This window comes from Sarcophilus harrisii, chromosome 6 (assembly GCF_902635505.1).
Source record: "Sarcophilus harrisii chromosome 6, mSarHar1.11, whole genome shotgun sequence".
NCBI classification, from domain to species: Eukaryota; Metazoa; Chordata; class Mammalia; order Dasyuromorphia; family Dasyuridae; genus Sarcophilus; species Sarcophilus harrisii.
In genome coordinates, this window is record NC_045431.1 from 125,836,874 (window position 1) to 125,859,592 (window position 22,719).

Below are 22,719 nucleotides of genomic sequence, written 5' to 3' on the forward strand. Positions count from 1 at the left end.
ATTCATTAAAAAGTACAATTGGCCAAATAGAAAAGAAAGCATGAAAGCTAATTGAGAAAAAACATCTTAAAAGTTCAAACTGGGCAACTAGAAGGTAATGACTCTGTGAGACATCAAGAATCAATCAAACAAATTCAAAAGAATAAAGGAAAATGAAAGAAAATATAAAATACCTTGTGGGGAAAAAAAACAAAAACAACAACAACTAACATGGAACATAGATCCAGGAGAGACAATGTCAAAATCATTGTACTGTATGAAAGCCATAATCTAAAGGAAGACATGGATAGCATCTTTTTTTTTTTTTTTTTAAATCAAGGAAAAATACGTTGATGTACTAGAACAAGAGAGCAAAACAGCCATTGAAAGAATCCACCAATCATCTCAGGAAAGAGATACCAAAATAAAAACTCCAAGGAACATTATGGTCAAATTACAGAACAATGGGATCAAAGGAAAAAAAAAATACTGCAAGTGGCCAGAAAGAAACAAGTCAAATATCAGGGAGCCAAAATTAGGATTACCCAGGACTTAGCATCTATAACATCAAAAGACAGAGGTCATGGAACATGATATTCAGGAAGGCAAAAGAGCTAGGCTATAATTAAGAATCATTTACCTAGTGAAATTAAGCATAATACATTGAGGGGGAGAAAGTCTCCTATTAAATAGAAGTGGACAGAAGAGTGGATCAAGCTTTCATAAGGAAAAATACAAAATTAACCAAAACTTTGATTTCTAGTATCAAGTATAAAAAGGCAAAAAAAAGTTACAAAGAAAACATAAGGGATACAATATAGCTAAATTGTTTAAATCCCTACATAGGAAGAATGTTTGTAATTCCTAAAAATGTTACCACCAATAGTATAGCTTAAAGAAATATACATAGACAGAGGGTATGATTATAAGATGAATTTGAAGGAATGATATAAGAAAAGAATTAAAGGATGAGAAAAAGGAATGCACTGGGTACAGAAGGAAGGAAGAAATGGAATGGGGTAAATTATTTCTTTTTTTAATTTTAATTTTTATTAAAGCTTTTTATTTAAAAATTTTTCAACATTGACCCTTGCAAAGCCTTCTATGTCTAGTTCAATGTCTAGTCAATGTTGAAGGTCAATTGTTCCAAATTATCCCCTCCTTCCCCCACATCCTCCTCCTATCATCCTCTAGATGGTAGGTAGTCCAATATATGTTAAATCCAATATATGTATTAATATTTATACAATAATATAGTATTATACAGTATACAAGATACAGTTATCTTGATGCACAAGAAAAATTGGATCAAGAAGGAAGAAAAAAACTGGGAAAGAAAACAAAATGCAAGCAAACAACAAGAGAAAGAATGAGAATACTATGTTGTGGTCCTACTAAGTTCCCACAGTCTTCTTTCTTCATCACTAAACAATTGGAATTGGTTTAAATATATGATTGTTGAAGAGAAACACGATCATCATCTTGTCTTGTTGCTGTGTATAGGGATCTCCTGGTTCTGCTCACTTAGCATCAGTTCATGTAAGTCTCTCCAGGCCTCTCTGAAATCATCCTACAGGTTGTTTCTTATAGAACAATAATCTTCCATAACATTCATATACCATAAGTTATTCAGCCATTCTGCAATTAATGGGTTTGCAGTTTCCGGTTTCTTGCCACTACAATAAGGGATGCCACAAACATTTTTACACATGTGGGTCCCTTTCCCTCATTTAAGATCTCTTTGGGATATAAGCCCAGTAGAAACACTGCTGGGTCAAAGGGTATGCAAGTTTGATAAGTTTTTGAGCATAGTTCTAAATTGTTCTCCAGAATGGTTGGATCCGTTCACATTTCCACCAACAATGTTATCAGTGTACCAGTTTTCCCACGTCCCCTCCAATATTCGTCATTATATTTTCCTGTTATCTTAACCTATCTGAGAGGTATGTAGTAGTATCTCAGAGTTGTCTTAATTTGCATTTTTCTGATCAATAGTGATTTGGAGCAGATTTTCATATGGCAACAAATAGTTTCAATTTCTTCATCTGAAAATTGTCTGTTCATATCCTTTGACCATTTATCAATTGATAAATGCCTTGAATTATTATATATTTGAGGCAATTCTCAATATATTTTAGAAATGAGCCCTTCATCAGAACCTCTGTATGTAAAAATGTTTTTTCCAGTTTACTGCTTCCCTTCTAATCTTGTCTATATTAGTTTTGTTTGTACAAAAACTTTTTAACTTAATATAATCAAAATTATCTATTTTGTGATCAATAATGATCTCTAGTTCTTCTTTGGTCACAAATTCCTTCTTCCTCCACAGATCTCAGAGGTAAACTATCCTATATTCTTCTAATTGGTTTATAATATCATTCTTTATTCTAAATCATAAACACATTTCGACCTTATTATCTTGGTATACGATGTTAGGTGTGAGTCAATGCCTAGTTTCTGCCATACTAGTTTCCAATTTTCCTCAGCAGTTTTTGTCAAATAGTGAATTCTTATCCCAAAATCTGTGATCTTTGGGTTTGTCAAACACTAGATTACTATAGTCATTGACTATTTTGTTCTGTGAGCCTAACCTATTCCACTGATCAACTGTTCTTTTTTTTAGCCAGTACTAAATGGTTTTGATAACTGCTTCTTTATAATATAGTTTTGGATCTAGTACAGCTAGGCCACTTTCATTTGCTTTTTTTTTTTTTCATTAATTCCCTTGAAATTCTTGACCTTTTGTTCTTCCAGATGAATTCTGTTGTTATTTTTTTCTAGGTAAGTAAAATAGTTTCTTGGGAATTTGATTGGAATAGCACTAAATAAATAGATTAGTTTAGGTATTGTTGTCATCTTTATTATATTCACTCAATCTATCCAAGGGCACTTGATATTTTTCTAATTGTTTAGCTCTGACTATTTGTGTGTCAAGTGTTTTGTAGTTTTGCTCGTATAGTTCCTTACTCTCTCTTGGCGGATAGATTACCAAATGTTTTATATTATCTACTATAATTTTAATGGAATTTCTCTTTGTATCTCTTGTTGTTGGATTTTCTTAGTGATGTAAAAAATGCTGATGATTTATGTGGATTTATTTTGTATCCTGCAACTTTGCTAAAGGTGTGGATTATTTCTAATAGTTTTTTAGTTGATTCTCTAGGGTTTTCTAAGTATACCATCATATCATTTGCAAAGAGTGATAATTTGGTTTCCTCATAATCTCTTTTTCTTTAATTCCTTTAATCTCTTTTTCTTTTTATATTGCTAAAGCTAACATTTCTAATACAATATTGAATAGTAATGGTGATAGCGGATAACTTTGTTTCACTCCTGATCTTACTGGGAGTGGTTCCAGATTATCCCATTGCATATCTTACTGATGCTGCTGACAAATTATTTTAAGGAAAAGTCCATTTATTCCTATACTCTCTAGTGTTTTTAATAGGAATGGATGTAGGATTTTATCAAATGCTTTTTCTGCATCTATAGAGATAATCATAATAGTTTTTGCTAATTTGGTTATTGATAAAGTCAATTATGATAATAGTTTTCCTAATATTGAACCAGCCCTGCATTCCTGATATTAATCCCTACTTGGTCACGGTGTATTATCCTGGGGATGATTTTCTCTTTGCTAATATTTTATTTAAGATTTTTGCATCAATATTCATTAAGGAGATTGGTCTATACTTTTCTTTCTCTGTTTTCATTCTACCTAGTTTAGGTCTCAGTACTATGTGTCATAAAAGGAATTTGGTAGGAGTCCTTCATTCCCTATTTTTTTCCAATAGTTTATATGGTATTGGAGTTAAATATTTGGTAGAATTCACATGTAAATCCATCTGGTCCTGGGGATTTTTTCTTAGAGAGTTGATTAATAACTTGTTCTATTTCTTTTTTCTAAAATGGGACTATTTAAGTAATTTATTTCCTCTTCTGTTAATCTGGGCAATCTATATTTTTGTAGGTATTCCTTCACTTCACTTAGGTTGTCAAATTTATTGACATAAAGTTGGGCAAATTAACTCCTATTAACTGCTCTAGATTTCTCTTCATTGGTGCATAATTCTCCCTTTTCATTTTTGAGACTAACAATTTGATTTTCCTCTTTCAGCTTTTCTAATGAAATTAACTAAAAATTCATCTATTTTGTTGTTTTTTTTCATAAAACCAACTTTTAGTTTTATTTATAATAGTTTTTTTTAACTTTCATTTTATTGATCTCTCCTTTTATTTTTAGAATTTCAAGTTTGGTATTTGATTGGGTTTTTTTTTTTAATTTGTTCTTTTTCTAGATTTTTTTTAGTTGCAAGTCCAATTTATTGATCTTCTCTTTCTCTATTTTATGCAAGTAAGCATCTAGAGATATAAAATTTCCCCTTATTATCGCTTTGGCTGCATCCCACAAATTTTGGTATGTTGTCTCATTATTATTATTCCCTTCGATGAAATTATTTTTTGTGCCTATGAATTGCTGTTTCACCCATTCATTTTTTAGGATGAGGTTATTTAGTTTCCAATTACATTTTGCTCTATTTTTCCCTGGCCTGATTAATGTAATTTTTATTGCATCATGATCTGGAAAAAATGCATTTACTATTTCTATCTTTCTGCATTTGGTTTTGAGGTCTTTATGTTGTAATATATGTTCAATTTTTGTATAGGTTCCATGAACTGCCAAGAAGAATGTGTACTCCTTTCTGTCTCCATTCAATTTTCTCCAAAAATCTATCACACCTAACTTTTCTAGTATTTTATTTGTCTCTTTAACTTCACTCTTTATTTATTTTGTGGTTCTAGTTATCTAGTTTTGAGAGAGCAAGTTTGAGATCTCCCACTGTTATAGTTTTGCTGTCTGTTTCTTCTTCCAGCTCTCTTAACTTCTCCTTTAAGAATTTCCATGCTATACCACTTGGTGCATAGAAGTTTAGTACTGATATTACTTCATTATCTGTGGTACCTTTTAACAAGATATATCTTTATTTGTTTAATCAGATTAGTTTTTGCTTTTGCTTGATCTGAGATCAGGATGGCTACCTCTGCTTTTTTTACTTCACTTGATGCACAATAGATTCTGCTTCAGCCTTTTATCTTCACACTCTGCTTTAAATGTGTGTCTTGTAAACAATATATTGTAGGATTCTAGCTTTTAATCCAGTCTGGTATCTGGTTAAGCTTTATGGGAGAGATCACCCCATTCACATTTACGGTTAAAACTACTAATTCTGTATTTCCTACCATCTTATTAACTCCAAATTATACTTCTCTCTTTCCTTTTCCCCTTTCCCTCTTCTCCAGTATTTTACTTATGAGCTCTACTTGACTAAAGTAGCCTTCCCTCCCCTTTTCTTATACCTTTCCCCTACTTGTTTTCCCTTTTATTTAGCCTATCACTTCCCTTTCCCCTTTCTTTCCCCTCCCACTTTTCTATAACGGGAGAGAAGTTTCAGGGTGAAATCAAATATGTCTAATATTTCCTCTTTGAGCCAAATCTAATGAGACTAAGATTTACGCAATGTTCATCCCTCTCCCTTCTTTTCCTCAATTATAATAGATTTTTTTTTGCTTCTTCCTGATATGTAATTTCCCTCATTTTACCTCTGCTTTCCCCTTCTTCCAGTACAATCCCCTTTCCACTTCTAGTTTCTTTTTTATATTATAATAGTAAATTCAAATTATTTACTCTCTATGTATACCCATAACAGAAATATAGTAGTAATCAAGAGTTCTTTTCTTTTTACCTTTTTATGCTTCTCTTGAGTTGTATATTTGGAGATCAAATTTTTTGTTCAGTTCTGGTCTTTTCATCAGAAATAAATGGAATTCACCTGTTTCATTGAATATCCATCTTCTTCCCTAAAAGAAAATGCTCAATTTAGCAGGGTAATTTATTTTTGGCTGCATTCCAAATTCCCTTGCCTTTCGGAATATCAGATTCCAGGCCCTTTGATCTTTTAATGTGGAAGCTGCTAGGTCCTGGGTAATCCTTACTGTGACTTCTCGATATTTGAACTGTTTATTTGTGACTGCTTGTACTATTGTTTTCCTTGGTCCAATAGTTCTGAAATTTAGCCATGATATTCCTTGGAGTTTTAATTTTGGGGTCTCTTTCAGGTGTTTGGTGAATTCTTTCAATGGCTACTTTATCGTCTGATTCTATGACATCTGGGCAGTTCTCTGATGATTTCCTGAAAAATAGCATCTAGGCTCTTTTTTTTTTCATCATGGTTTTCAGAGAGTCCAATAATCCTTAAATTATCTCTCCTAGATCTATTTCCTGGTCAGTTGTTTTCCCAATTAGATATTTTACATTTTTTCTATTTTTCATTTTTTGGTTTTACTTGACTGATTTTTGTTGTTTTATTTTGTCATTCATTTCCATTTGTTCAGTTCTGATTTTTTGTGAATTATTTTCTTCATTTACTTTTTTTTTTTTACTTTTCTTTGTATTTGTACAATTGAATTTTTTAAATGAGTTGTTTGTTCTATGGAATTTTTTTCCATTTCACAAATTGTTTTTTAACAAGTTATTTTCTTTTTCCATTTCACAAATTTGTTTTTCTGGCAGTTGTTTTCTTTTTTCCATTTTATCAAATTTATCTTTTAATGAGCTATATACTTTTTCCATTTCACTAAGTCTATTTTGTGTGGTTTTTCCAAACCCTCTTGCAAAGTTTTCATTTCCTTTTCCCATTTTTCTTCTAGCTCTATTTTAAGATTCTTTTTACTTTTGTATAGGAGAGCCTTGTATGATGGGGACCAGTTTATATCACCTTTTGGGGCCTCATCTGGAGACAATCTACATTTAGTCTCCTCAGCGTTTGAAATCTGTTCTCTCTCACCATAAACACTGTCTATGATCAGAGTTCTTTTTGCTTTTTTATTCTTTTTTTTTTTTTTTTTTAAAGTTTAGGTCTGTTTTTAGAAGGGTAGTTTGTCCAAGTTTCCTCCACAAGCAGCTGCGGCTGCACTGAGTCCATACTGACTCACTCCCAGTGCTGGGTGGTCATGGCAAAGACCCATGGGATTCTGGCATTTCAGGGTTCATTATTTACTTTTTTGTGTTTGTGTTGGACGTTTTCTAATTCTCTGTTGATCTACTGGCTTGCAACCAGGGCAGAGTAGCCAATACTGCCGTAGACTTTTCCCCATAGATTCTATGCAGCTTGGAACTTCCACTGCCCCAGGTCTGCGCTGCCTGCACTCAGTGTCTGTACTAGGCCTGCTTACGTTTGGACCCCTCCCTCCCTGCCCAATTGAAACAGACCTTTTCTGACAATCTTTGAAGTTATCTTCTGCTAGTAATTTGTTGCACTCCCAACATTTGTGGATTCTGCTAGTCCAGAAATAATTCAGAGGCTGGATTTGCTAATTAGTCTGAAGGTTGTAGATGAAGATCAGAAAGAAGCATGCATCCTCTCTGCCATCTTCAGGTTAAATTATTTCACATGAAGAGATGTGAAAGACATTACAATGGAGGGAAAAGATGAGAGAATGGGTGATGGGCATTGTTTGAATCTTACTCTCACCAGTACTGGCTCAAAGAAGAAATAATATACGCAATTAGTTGAATATAATCAGTCTTACATGACAGAGAAGTAGGAGGGAAGAAGATTAAGTAAAAGGGAGAAAGAATTAGTAGAAGGAAAGTAGATAGGGAAAGTAGTAGATATTAGGAAACTATTGTTCAGGAAAGAAAAGGGTGATAGGAGAGAGAGAACAAACAGAAGGAAAAATGGAATGGAGAGAAATACACAGTTAGGAATCATAACCATGAATGTGAATAGCCTAAACTCTTCCATAAAACAGATAATGACAAAACAGTAGATCAAAAACCAGAATCCTATAACTTGTTATTTACAACAAACACACCTGAAGAGCCACACATAAAATTAAGGTAAGGTCCTGTGCTTCAGCTGAAGGTAAAAAAACAAAATGGAGTAGTAATCCTGATCTCAGACAGAAGAAAAAAAAAAAAAGGAATCATAACCATGAATGTGAATGGAATAAACTCTTCCATAAAACAAAAAGGAGTAGTAATCCTGATCTCAGACAGAATAAAAGAAAAAAAAGATAAGGAAACTACATCATCATCATTATAGCTTTTTATTTACAAAACATATGCATGGGTAATTTTTCAACATTGACCCTTGCAAAATCTTCTGTTCCAACTTTTGCCCTCCTTCCTCCCACACCCTCCCCTAGATGGCAGGTAGTCCAATACATGTTAAATATATTAAAGTATATGTTAAATCCAATATGTGTGTGTGTGTGTGTGTGTGTGTGTGTGAGTGTATACACACAATTATCTTGCTGCACAAGAAGAATCAGATCTAGAAAGAAAGAAAAAACCTGAGAAGGAAAACAAAAATGCAAGCAAACAATAACAGAAAGAGTGAAAATGATATATTTTGGTCTACACCCATTTCTCATAGTTCTCTCTCTGGATGTAGCTGACTTTCTTCATTGCTGAACAACTGGAACTGGTTTGAATCATCTCATTGTTGAAGAGAGCCACATCCATTAGAATTGATCATAGTATAATTTTGTTGTTGCCGTGTATAATGATCTCCTGATTCTGTTCATTTCACTTAGCATCATGTAAGTCTCTCCAGGCCTTTCTGAAATCATCCTGTTGGTCATTTCTTACAGAACAATAATATTCTATAATATTAATATACCACAATTTATTCAGCCATTCTCCAATTGATGAGCATCCATTCAGTTTCCATCCATTCGGTTCTAGCCACTACAAAAAGGGCTGCCACAAACATTTTTGCCCATGTGGGTCCCTTTCCCTTCTTTAAGATCTCTTTGGAATATAAGCCAGTAGTAACACTGCTGGGTCAAAAGGTATGTATGCACAGTTTGATAACTTTTTGAGTAGAGTTCCAAATTGTTCTCCAGAATGGCTGGATCTGCTCACAATTCCACCAATGATGTATCAGTGTCCCAGTTTTCCCACACCCCCTCCAACATTCCGCATTACCTTTTTCTGTCATCCTAACCAATCTGACAGGTGTGTAGTGGTATCTCAGAGTTGCCTTAAATTTGCATTTTTCTGATCAATAGTGATTTGGAGACCTTTTCATATGACTAGAAATAGTTTCAATTTCTTCATCTGAAAATTTTCTATTCATAACCTTTGACCATTTATCAACTGGAGAATGGCTTGATTTCTTATAAATTTGAGTCAGTTCTCTATATAATTTGGAAATGAGGCCTTTATCAGAACCTTTGAATGTAAAAATGTTTTCCCAGTTTATTGCTTCCCTTCTAATCTTGTCTGCATTAGTGTTGTTTATACAAAAACTTTTTAACTTAATATAATCAAAATTATCTATTTTGTGATCAATAATGATCTCTAGTTCTTCTTTGGTCACAAATTCCTTCCTCCTTCATCGGTCTGAGAGGTAAACTATCCTATGTTCTTCTAATTTATTTATAATCTCATTCTTTATGTCTAGATCATGAACCCATTTTGACCTTATCTTGGTATATGGTGTTAAGTGTGGGTCAATGCCTAGTTTCTGCCATAGTAGTAGGAAACCATGTCTTAGAAAAGATACCTAAAAAATGAAGCAATATCAATATAAAACATAGCATCCACAATCTTAAAGAAATGAATTACAATTAGAAATAGACAACAAAACTGTACAAGTGGAAGACCTTAACTATCCCTTCTCAGAACTTGATAAATCCAACTAAAAAATAAATAACAGAGAAACTAAGGAGGTAAATAGAATATTAGAAAAATTAGATATGATAGCTCTTTGGAGAAAATTTAATGGGAAAAGAAAGGAACATATTTCTTTTTCTCTGGAACATATGGTACCCCCTACAAAAGCTTAAATATGTAGAAAGGCAGAAATATTCAATGAATTGTTTTTCGATCATAATGAAATAAAATTACATTTAACAAAGGACAGTGGAAAGATAGATTAAAAGTAATAGGAAACTAAATAATCTAACGTTAAAGAATAATGGGTCAAAGTACAAGTCATTAGAAACAACCAATAATTTCATTAAAGAGAATGACAATAATGAAGTAACACACCAAAATTTATAGGATATAGCCAAATCAGTACTTAGGGGAAATTTTATTTCTCTAAATTCTTATATCAATAACATAGAAAAAGAAGAGATCAGGGATTTGGGCACACAACTAAAAAAAAAAAACAGAAAAAGAACAAATTAAAAATCCTCAGTTGAGCACTAAATTGAAAATCCTGAAAATCAAAAGTGAGATTAATAAGATTGAGAATAAAGACAATGCTTGGGTTTTTTTTTTCTCATTTTTTTTTCACCTTTTCATTTTGATATTTCTTGCACAGCATGATGGATATGGAAATATGTTTAAAAGAACTGCACCATGTTTAACCTATATTGATTGGATTGTTTGCTATTTGTGGGAGGGGGTAAGAAAAGGGAGGGAGAACGATTTGGAACACAAGGTTTTGCAAAAGTGAATATTGAAAACTATCATATCTTTGCGTGTATTTAGAAAAATAAAAAGCTATAAAAAGTTAAAAAAAAATACTATTCTACTCCAGAAAAAGAAATAATGAAATCTGAATCCAGATTAAGCCATACTTTTTTTAAACTGTATTTTTCCTAGCTTTGTCTTTTATTCTGTTTTGTTCTGTATTTTCTTTCACAACATGGCTAATAAGAATTATGTTTTGCATGACAGCACATATGTAACCTACAGCAAATTGCTTGTCTTTTTAAGGAAAGGGAAGGGAAAGAGAATTTAGAATTAAAAATTTTTTAAAAGTGTTAAAAATCATTTTTACATGTAATCAGAAAAAAAAACATTAAAAAATTTTAAAGAAAAGAAAGTTAAAAAACTATTGCCCTAAATAAATAAATCTAGGAGCTGCTTTTATGAATAAACAATAAGATAAAGAAACCAAATACTCAGTATCAAAGATGTAGATGATGAAATCACCACCAATGAAAAAAAATTAAAGCTATCATTAGGAAATATTTTTTGCCCAAATATATGGCAATAAATCTGACAATCTGAGTGAAATCAATGGATATTTAAAATATATATAATAACCCAGATTAACAGATTGGGAACTAGAATTCCTAAATAATCCCATTTTAGAAAAGTAAGTTGAACAAATCATTATTGAGCTACCTAAGAAAAAAATCCCCAGGAACAGATGGCTTAACAAATGAATTCTACCAAACATTCACAGAATAATTAATTCCAATGCTATGTAGACTATTTGGAAAAGTAGGAAAAGAAGGAGTCCTATCAAATTTCTTTTATGATATAAATATGGTGCTGATAACTAAACTAGGGAGAGCTAAAACAGAAAAAGAAAATTATAGCCCACTTTCCCTAATGAATATTGACATAAAAACTTTTTAACAAAAAGCTAGCAAGGTGATTACAGCAATCTATTACAAGGATTATACATTATGACCAAGTAGAATTTGTACCAGGAATGTAGAGTTGATTCAAGGTTAGAAAAACTATCAGCACAATTGATCATATCAATAACAAAATCAACAAAACTGAAATTATCACAATGGTTGCACATAAAAAGCTTTTGACAAAATACAGCACCCATTCCCATTAAAAACACATAGAGCATAGGAATAAAGAGAGCATTTCTTAAAATGATGAGCAGTATCTATCTAAAACCATCAGCAAGCATGGTCTACAATGGGGATAAACTTTTCCAAGAAGATCAAGAGGGAAGCAAGGTTGCCCATTATCACAACTATTATTCAATATAGTACTAGAAATGTTAGCTATAGCAAAAAGAAAAGAAAAATAATCAAGGAATTCTATACAATAGGGAATGAAGTAACAAAAATGTTACTCTTTGAAGATGATATGATGGTACACTTAGAGAATCCAAGAAAATAAATTTTAAAACTACTTGAAATAACTAACGACTCTGGCAAAGTTACAGGATATAAGATAAACCCGCATTAATCATCAGCATTTCTTTATATAACCACCAAAGGAAAAGATAGAGAAATTCCATTTAAACACGTGTAAACAATATGAAATATTTGGGAATCTACATATCAAGAAATTACAAAACACTATTCACACAAATAAAATCATATCTAAACAACTGAAATAATATCAATTGCTGAAGTAGACTGAGGCAATATAATAAAATGACAATTCTGACTAAATAAATTTACTCATGCCATACCAAACTACCAAAAAATAATTTGTAGAACTAGAAAAAAACAAACAAACAAACAAACAAGATTCATCTGGAAGAACAAAAGATCAAGAACATCAAGGGAATTCATAGGAAGAAAAATTCACATCCCCAACTCCCTTCCCCCTACACACAGAGGAAAAGTGGCCCAGTAGAAGTTAAACTATATTATCAAACAGTTATCATCAAAACTATGTGGTAATGGTTAAGAAATAGAATGATGGATTAATAGAATAGATTAAGTATATAAAACACACTAGTCAATGACCATATTAACTTACTGTTAGATAAACTCAAAGATTACAGCCTTTAATATAGGAACTCACTATCTGACAAAAACTGCCAGGAAAATGAGAAAACAATAGGACACAAACTAGTGTGGATACATGATCTATATATAAAGGTGACACCATAAACAAATTATTAAGCCAGATCTATAGGAAAGGGAAGAATTCATTAGCAAACCAGAGATAGCATTATAAAATGTAAAATAGATAATTTTGATTATATTAAAATAAAAAGCTTTTGTACAAACAAAACCAATACAATTGAGATAAGAAGGAACACATAAAGCTGGGAAACAATCTCTATAGCAAGTATCTTTAATAAAGGCCTCATTTCTCAAATATATATAGAACTGAGTCACATTTATTAGAATATAAGATATTCCCCAATTGAAAAATAGCCTAAGGATATGACTAGGCAATATTTAGTTGAAGAACTCAAAACTATTTATAGGCATATGAAGATGTGCTCTAGATCACTTTTGATTAGAGAAATGTAATTAAAACAACTCTGAGGTACTACAATACATTGATCAGACTGACTAGTGTGACAAAAAAGGAAAATGATAATTGTCAGGGAGGATGTAGGAAAATTGGGACACTAATGTGTCATAATTGATCAAGTTGTAAACTGATCTAACCATTCTGGAAAGCAATTTGGAACTATGCCCAAAGGACAAACAAACTATGAGGATCTTTTGATCTGGCAATATCATTATTAGGTCTCTTTTCCAAAGAGATCATAAAAAAGAGAAAAGGATCTACATGTGCCAAAACATTTATAGCAAATCTTTTCATGGTGACAAGATATTAGAAAATGAGATGTTCATCAGTTGGGGAATGGCTGAACAAGCTATGGTATATTAATGTAATAGAATACTATTATTCAATAAGAGATGAAAAACAGGCAGATTTCAGAAAAAACCTAGAAAGATTTATACAAACTGATGCAAAGTGAAATGAGCAGAACCAGGAAGCATTGTCCACAGTATCATCAACACTGTGTGAAGATCAAACTCAGATCTCAGCAACACAGTGATCTAAGACAAGTACAAGGACTCATGAAAGAAAATGCTATCCACGTCCAGATAAAAAACTGATAGATTCTAAATGCAGATTGAAATATTTCCCTCCATTTTATTCTTTTTTGTGTTTTTCCCTCTTTTGATTTTTTCTTCTTTCATAACTGTAGTAAGTATGGAAATATATTTAACATAATAGCACATTTATAACATAAAATTGCCTATATTTTTGGGAGACAGGAAGGGAGGAAGGGAGAAAAATTTGGAATTCAACAAAAATGAATGCTAAAAATGGTCTTGACATGTAATTTGGAAAAAACACTATTACAAATAAAATAAATTGTAGCTAAGACTAAATATAAAATATAAATAAAAATAATATATACAAAATACATAGTTATCCCCAAAGAACTGACTGGCTTCTAGGTGGACTTCCAGGATAAAAGGCTAGCCCAGAAAGATTCAGTGATCCTGAGAGTTAGCCCTCTGAGTCATCACACCCAATATACACTGCTGATCAGACAGTTTTTGTATGGAGACAGGGGATGTGGGGGTGAGAGGAACCCGTCTCTACCTGAAGCAGTGTTGTATTCTTGTTGGATTATCTACGCCATGATATGGCTAAGGAAACATCCTGTCGAATAGTCTGCTATTTCATTCCATTCCAACTTCCATACAGACTGAATCAGATCCAGCCTAAGAGTGAGAACCCCACCGCCCCCAAAGAGATAAGAGATGGTTGGGTAATAAATGTGCTCTGCCCAAGCTTTTCAATTTACATAAAATTATAATTACTGCCCCTCTTAATTTACCTTAGAATCATGCCTATTTACAGAGGCTAATCTTAAGAATTATAAGTTAAAAATTTAAATTTAAATAGGAAGTTAGTAAACAAGGTAATTAAATTAATAACTATAGGTGTTACATAATTGATGATACCCTCTCTACCTTTCCACTGTAGATCCTGTCATATATGCTATTATGGGAAAACAAACCCTAAAAACTGTCATTCTAAAAAATCTATGGACTCAAAAGCAAAACTAGGATCATGAATTTAAATCTGAAAGGGACATTAGAGGTCATTATAGAGGAGGAAAGTGAGTTCCAATAAAGGTTGTTACTTGCTAAAGCTTCTTGTTATCCTTTGAAAGGCCCATTTCCTTTTCTTATGAACTGACTCTACATCCTAATATCGTAGTAGAATTGATTGAACCTTGGTCTTCAACTTCAAATCAGAGTTCTTTCCTCTGCCTGTCAGAATTTCAGAGCTGATTCTACTAATTAGAAATCTGAAGGTTTTTTCCAACATCTATTACTAATCTAATTTTTAAATTTTAAAAATAAGTCCTTCAACAAAATTGGTGCTCTTATACACACATTAGTATAAATTATTTTGAAGGCAGTCTAGGTGGCATAGTGGATACAGCACTGGGCTTGGAATCAGGAAAACTCATCTTTCTGAATTCAAATCTGGCTTCACATATTTACTAGCTTTGCAACCCTGGGAAAGTCACTTAACCCTGTTTGCCTCAGTTTCCTTATCTATAAAATGAGCTGGAGAAGGAACTGGCAAACCACTCCAACATTTTTGCCAAGAAAATCTTAAGAAGAGTTGGATGTGAAAGAAATGACGAACAACAAAAATGAATTAGTTCAATAAGACTGATTTCTTTCCAACAGCTAGTTCTAGCTACGGTGAAGTAAGAGGAGAATTCTGCTTTAGAAGAAGAAAAAGAAGATAAAGGGTATAAGTTGGAAGCATGGATTGTTTTGAGAGCACATTGTTGTTCTTCCATTTTAGTCATATCTAACTCTTTGTGATCCCATTTGGATTTTCTTGAGCAAAGGTACTGGAGTATTTTGCCATTTCCTTGCCAGACTTGAATTTAGGTCTTTCTGACTCCAAACCTGGTGCTCCAATCCGAAGCTCCTTAAACTGTGGTTGTGACCCCATATGACATCTCAAAACTGAATGTGGAGCCACAAAATTATTATCAGTAAATGTTTGATTTGTATATCTATTTTATATACCTATATGCCCGGGACCTCATAAAAACTTCTCAGTTGAAAAGACTGCTCTAATCCACTGTGCCAAAGCAATACCAAGAGCTAAGAAATCTCCTTGAAGGAGGTGTGATAAAATGAGTCTTGCAGGATTAATAGGTGAAAGCAGTTGGAAAAGGGTCTTGATTGCTCTCCTCCACCTCATTCAATACAACTAATTAGTAGGGCATAAAGGCATATTGGAAGATTTGGAGGAAGGAGAGCAGGCAGTAATTAGTAGGAAAGAGCCACACATAGGTATATTGTGTCATAAAATATCTTTTAGTTTTGCCTAGAGCTGGTCCCCCATCTGGAAGGGAAAGGCGAGCCTCTTCAGCCTTCTTTTTTAACCATGTGGCTCATTGTTTCTAACACCAATAATTTAGGCTAGTTATTAGTTCAGTGACATTATGGGTTAAATGTACCTCTGTGGGCTGGTTCAGTAACCTAATCACCATTTATAACATATTGTCTTTTACTAGAGGGACATCTTGACTTATAACCCACATCTTTAAGAGATGACATTTCGAATACTCCGATAACTAGGGTGGAGTTGTGATCTCTTGGATATGGGAGCTCTCCAGAACTGATGCATTTTCAGCTAATTTTATCCTGAGTCCTAAAGAAATGCAGGTACTAAGCATAGATTATACAGCAAACTCACCTTGTTTCCAAGTGTGCCTAATTTCCTAGTTATTCATCTCTTCCCTAAAACCTGCTCCACACCTTTAATTTCCCTTTCTCTAGATCTAGTCATCAAGGTTTGGTGTAATCTTTGTCTCTTCTAGTTCCTCATAACAAATTAGTTGCCAAGTTCTATGATTCTTTTTCCTTAATCTCTCTGTTTTCCTGTAAGCTTCCTTGCTGGCATCAATCACATCCTCATCTAGTCATCCAGATTATTATAATAGTTTCCTAAGTGGTCTTCTACCTCATTCTGCCCCCTTTTTCTGGTACACAGGAAAAGCTGGATTTGTGAAGTTAGAAGGAATTGAGAATAATTTAGCTTAAAAAAGCCAAAGTCCTCCCACTGCATCCAGGGCCAATAGTTTTCTTGACATATATCTTGCCATTGGATTCCAATTACTCTGAAGGAGAGAATAAGGCTAATGATTTTGATCGGCTTTGCTTCACTTAAATCCAATTGGCTTTCAAGTCAAGATATTACAACAATTTTCTAAGTCTCCCCACCCCCCCCAAAAAAAAATCTTTTATGGAAGATTTGCATAGCTAGGTGATTCCACTGAAACAGTGCTGGGCCTGGAGTTAGGAAGTCATCTGTGTTCAAATCTGACCTCATACACTTAACTGTGTTTCTCTAATTCTGGGCAAATCACTTAATCCTGTTTGCCTCAGCTTTCTCATCTGTAAAATGAACTAGAGAAGAAAATGATAAATCAATCCACTACCTTGGCAAGAAAACCACAAATCTGATCAGGAAGTTTGGACATAACTGAAAATAACTAAACAACAACCTCAAAAAAGAGATTTAATTACACAGCCAGACTACCTTTTCCCAAGTATTTTTACATTCCAGGTTAGCACCAAGGCTAATCTTTTTTTCATTGGTAATTTCCTGCTTCCACAGTCTACTTACAACCATCCACTGCCCTTTGCGTCACTCATAATTCTGATTCTTTAGAGATTTCATGATGTTGTTCCATATTTCACAGTCAAAAATTCATTGAGAGAGAATGTTTTTTTTTTTTTGTTTTTTGTTTTTTTTTTTAAAGTTGAGTTTTCCCTGTGAGGAAACAGCTTGGGATCCATGAAAATGCAATTCAGCTCATTCTTCTCAATAACTTGGTGCCCATTTGGGAGCTGAAAAAGAATACCACAAACTAATAGTTTTCTGGGTTGTTTTTGTTTTTTATTCACTGCTTTCCAAAGCTATGTCATTTCATAGATAACACTTTATGATGAAAACAGCTTGTAAAAAATGTTGCTTTTCGCCCAGAATTTATTTCTGATTGCTAAGAATGAATGCAGTCTCTAAGTGCAATGAATTGTAATGTTCTGACTTCAGACTAAGAAATATTGAACAGTATTGGTATAGGAATAAAGAAAGAGCTGTAATATTGATTGAGTAAATCAATCATAATTCCATCATAGTTTTCAAATACAGTATTATAAAATGCTAATGGGCGTGGCTAAACACTTTCAGCTGCCAAATGAAATGATGTATTTACATTCAAAAGCTTATAGTTAACTTTGCATTTATAAAGTGAAGGAAAGATAGGTATGTTTTATAGTGATATACAAAATCTCTAATACTACTAAGTATATTCCTCTACTCTCCTGCTCATTTTTTTCTTTTTTTGTTATAAATAAATGTTAATAACATAAGGGATACAAATGAGGATTCACCTATATGAGCAACAAATTGTCCTTTGTAAAAATTGCTAAGTGGAGTGGTACCTAGCCTATCAGGGTCACAAAGATCATAGTTTGGGACTTCTAGCCACATGATCCTGGGCAAATCCCTTAATCGCTTTCTGCCTCAGTTTATCTGTAAAATGGGGCTAAGAATAACAGCACTGGCCTCACAGAGTTATGAAGGGCTCATGAAAGAACATAAAACAAGTACTTTACTGCAAACATGATCCTTTATTAGGAATTCACAACCTGAATTTCCCTCTCAGATATCCACCTACTGGGAGGTCCATTCAATTACATTTCTGATTCCTATGCTTCATTTTTCCATTTCAGGATTTAAAGTATAAGAAAATCATTCTTTTTGTTACTGAGTTACTTCAACAGACTTAGAGAAGGTGCCAGGAAGAGGCTTAGAACAATCCTGGTTACCAGTTCTTGGCTTTAATCATTATCTCCTCCATAGTCAACAGTGATAAATAAATTGTAAAAGTTGAATATGGTGCTAAAATATATCTTTTTGGTTGCTTTTTTAAAAACATATTTTCTAAATTTTGTTTTCTATGCTAAAATAATTTATCTTGGTTGGAATATATCTTTTTTAATTTAAAAATGGAGTCTAATTTAGAAGTGTCTAAGGGAGGTTAGAAAACAGGTCTGTTAATTGGTAAATAAGCAATTAGTGGCTGTTATGTGCCAGGCAGTGACAAGTGCTGGTGATATAAAGAAAGGTAAAATAAACAAAGCTCATATATTATGTAGGGAAATCAAGTGTAATATACAACAAATTATATTCCTGCCAACTAATATAATTAGTAACTAAGCTATGTAGGTAATTTTTCATGCTAAAAATTATTGTATTTACTGGTCAAAATTCACTTCAACCTTTGCTCCATTCTCTTTGCATTGCTTTGATTATATACTGAGAATATTACAGGACGAAGCAGATTGGTAAGAATGTGAGCTGCCCACTTTCTCATTTTCCCTTATCTCAGTTCCCTTTCAACTTTGATACCAACATAAACCCAACGCATCTTTTTCTTTATCAGCTTGCAATTCTATTTGTTTTCAAAGACTAGAAATAACTTGCTCAATATTAAAAGGCAGCTGTTTGCAGTTTCAGTTCCTGAACATACCTTCACACACAAAACATAGTATTTGTGGGCATATGTATACAAGTGTGTAATAATACATAGAATTATAAAATGGCATGGCAGTTGGGACTTTTGAGATCATCATGCTCAATTCCCTCTTTTTACTCTGACGAAAGTGAGGCCTAGAGAAATTAAAGTGATTTGCACAAGTATGGAAATCCAGGATTCTCATCCAGATCTCCTGATTACACGGTAAAGTGAAAAGAACATTGGAGGGACAGCTATGTTGTGCAGTGGATAAAGCACCACCCCTGAAGTCAGGAGGACAACACTTCCTAGTTGTGTGACTCTGGGCAAGTCACTTAACCCCAAATGCCTGGAGGGGGAGGGGAAAGAACACTGGATTCGGTATAGATATACATGTGGATTAAAAAAACATTTATTAAGCACCTACTACATACCAAGTACTGGGCTAAGCATGGGACATACAAAGAAAGGCAAAAGACATACATATAAATGTGAAATAAAAGGTGATAACCAGTTGTTTGGGGTCTCTAAGAAAAAAGAAAAAAAGAATCTGGACTAGAAAGGACTTAAGACCAGATATAAGACCTTAGTCCTCTCTAGAACAGGGTAGGTGAAATATTCTGGTGGATAAGTATGAGAATGACCTATTTCTCAGGGTCTTTAAATTATCATTTTCTTCTTCACTTTTTTTTTTTAAAACTAAAATCACCTCTTCATTCTACCTTTCCTGCCTCCTTTGATGTTAGTTAGTGCCTTCCCATTAAGCTCACCTCCAATTTACTCTGTACATATCTTGTGTAATGCATTATTTGCACATTTTGTCTCCTCCATTAGAATGTAAGTTCCTTGAGAACAGGGACTGTTTTTGCCTTTCATTTCCCAAGAGCTTAGGTACAGCACCTGGCACACTGTATTAGTTTAATAAATGCTTACAAACTATACTGTACCACACATGCATATAGATATGATATATAGTATACGTTTCTATGTATACACATTATTCTTTGTATATATAACACACATATATATAGTGCATATATATACATATTTCTTAACTATCATTTTTTTGTATTTGCATTAGATATGTATTCTTTGCATAAACATATGTGACTCTTTATCTACCATATGTGTATTGTATATATATATAGAGAGAGAGACATGTATAAAATACATGTTTATAGTGTGTGTATAGTATACACCTATAAACCATACATATATGGTATGTATACAAAGAACCATAATTCAGAGATGGATTGTATGCAATGTATACTGGCACGTATAAAATCACGAAATGTGAGAGCTGGAAGGGACTTTTGAAATCACTTAGCTCAGTTTTCTTCTTTTTATCCTACGAGGAAATGGAGATTCAGAGAGGGTATAAGCGACAGGCCCAAGAAAACAGAAGTGGCAGAGCTGGGCTTCGAACTGAGTTCAGGGACTCCACTTTTTTCCATTCACTGCACCTCGCTGCAGGTGGCGATGGAAAGCAGGAATGCTGCACCCCCTCTAGGGTCTGGTCCACGCACACAACTTGACCCAGATGCTCACAAACTCCCCGCGTGACGCAGTCCCCGGGCGGACCCTGGACAAGGAACAGAGAGAGCGGCGTCCTTCCTTCCCCACCCCACCCCCAGACTCGCGGCGGGCACAGAGTCCGAGGCCGAGGGACCGGGGCTTGGAGTCCGCCAAGAGTGAAACTTCCCTGGCGTCTGGGTTGGAGCAATGTTGCGCTCCGCTCCGTCCCGCCCAGCGCCGGGCATGCGCTGGCACAGCCGGCGGGCAGCTCCTGAGGGCTCCCACCCAACTCGCCCATTTGCTCACAAGCTCACCTGCTCCGGCTGCTCCTGGCCGCCTCTTCCAAGACCACGCTGCTGTGGCTGTCGCGGCCGCCCGCGCTGCCAAGCCTGCTGCTGCTGCTGCTGCTGCTCTGGAAGGCAGGCAAGCAGGCTCTGGCTGCCGCCCTCCTGCTCCGTCGTCTTCCCGGGCGTTGGCCCCGGCCCCGGCTCCGGCTCCGGCCCCTCCAGCCCAGAGTCGGCTCCGTCCCCGTCCTCGTTCAGCTCCCCGTCCCCGCCCGCGCCGCGTAGCAGCTCCTCTGCGGAGCACATCCCGCCCCCTCCCTGGAGCCAAGTCTGGCAGTCCAGTTGGGAAGGGATCCGGGACGCACGCATGGCCTCGCCCGCTTCCTAAGCTTCCTTCCCGGACCCCCGCGACTGTTGACAAGTCGTTGAGCCGGAGGGCGCCGGCGGCTCGGCTCGGGGCGGGGGGTGGAGGAGAGCCTTACGGAATAGACGCTCCGCCCAGCCCCGCCCTGGCTGGCCGGCCCCCAGGGACAGAAGTGAGAGGCTCTGTCCCGCGCTCCTTCAGGCACTCACAAGCCCCGCCTCTGAAATCGGAAGCACTGCCCCTGGGGCGGAGTCCCAAGGAATTGAGGAAAGGAGGAGTCATGGAGGCGGGATTTAGGGTTACCCTAGCTCAGATAAAAGCCATTCCTGAGGCTGGCAGTGAGGCTCTTTCCACTTACCTTTCTATTCCCTCTCACTTTCTTCTCTTTACCTCTTCATGTCTTTCTTCCTTATACCCCTTTCTAATCTGTTCCTTCCATTCTTTATTCTGCTTTTCTCCTCCTTTCCCTCCACTGCTCCTCTTTTTTCTATCCCCTTTCTCTTTCTGTTTCTCTCCTGTTTTTTGCATCCCTGCTCTCTTTTTCTCTACCTCCCCGTTACTTCCCCTCTTATTTTTATTTTCACTTTTTAAAACTCAACAAAATTTTTTCTCATCTCTTTCACTCCTTCACTTTTCTTGTCTCCAATTTAACCTTTTTTTACTCTCTTCCCCCTTTCTCTTCTTTCTGCTTTTGACTTTTTCCCTCACCCTTTTTTTCTCATTTCCCTTCTTTTCCTCTCTCCCCTTTTTTCTCTTTCTTTTTCTTTCTTTCCCCATTTCCTTTTCTTTCTGTATCTTTCTATCTGTTTCTCCTCTCCCCTCATCCCTTCCCCCCATATCTACCCTTTTCCCTTTCCCAGATTTTCTTCATTTCTTTTCCTTTCTCCTTTTCCCTCTCTGGTCTCTCTATCTCTGTTTCTGTCTTTCTATCTCTTTTTCTATACCTTTTTTTCTTTTTCCTTTTCTCCAGTTTTTCTCCATTTGTCTTTCTTCCCTTTTCCGCTATTCTCTTGGTTTTTTTTCTCTCTCTATTACCCTCTTTTCCCCCATTTTTCCCTATTTCTCTTTCTGTCTCCTCCAGAATTTCCCTTTTTGTATTGGTTGCCCTTGTCCTCTTCCCTCCTCCCCCCATCCAACACACATTTCCCCTTTCTTTTTACTAACATTTAACTTCACTGGAATGCAGTTAGAAAATTAGCTCTGGAAATAAAGTCATGGAAAAGCACTGAACTGGCAGTTTAAAAGACCTGGAATTTGGCTGCATTTTGTCATTAAGCTAACTTGTGGGACCTCAAGCAAGTGAATTCACCTCTCCCCAACAAGCTTCTGTTTCTTTATCTATAAAATAAAGGACCATATCATCATAGAACTAAAGTAAAAGGACTTCAAAGGTTATTTAAGCCAATCCTCTTATTTTACAGGTTAGAAAATTAAATTCAATTTAAATTGCCCAAGTATACACAGTTATCAGAGGTTGTATTTGAATTATGATTCTCTGGCACCAGGATCAAGATTTAGACTAGGTGATCTTAAA

The 22,719-nt window shown here is 35.0% G+C and overlaps 1 protein-coding gene across 2 annotated transcripts in view; it reads right to left on the reverse strand.

Annotated features, from left to right (window-relative positions):
* The window catches only part of FAM241A (family with sequence similarity 241 member A), a 109,673-nt gene extending 88,018 nt beyond the window's left edge, over window positions 1–21,655 (reverse strand). Inside the window, exons 1-2 of one of the 2 annotated variants that reach the window (XM_031942873.1) lie at window positions 20,852–21,655; window positions 19,417–20,604 (exon numbers count right to left, since the gene is read on the reverse strand). In XM_031942873.1, coding sequence (XP_031798733.1) covers window positions 20,389–20,604; window positions 20,852–21,190 — 555 coding nt within the window. In that variant the 5' untranslated portion in view covers window positions 21,191–21,655 and the 3' untranslated portion in view covers window positions 19,417–20,388. Of the gene's footprint in view, window positions 1–19,416; window positions 20,605–20,851 lie in introns of those variants that run through there. The other variant, XM_031942872.1, reaches the window with a different exon arrangement.
* Window positions 21,656–22,719: the final 1,064 nt, after the last annotated feature.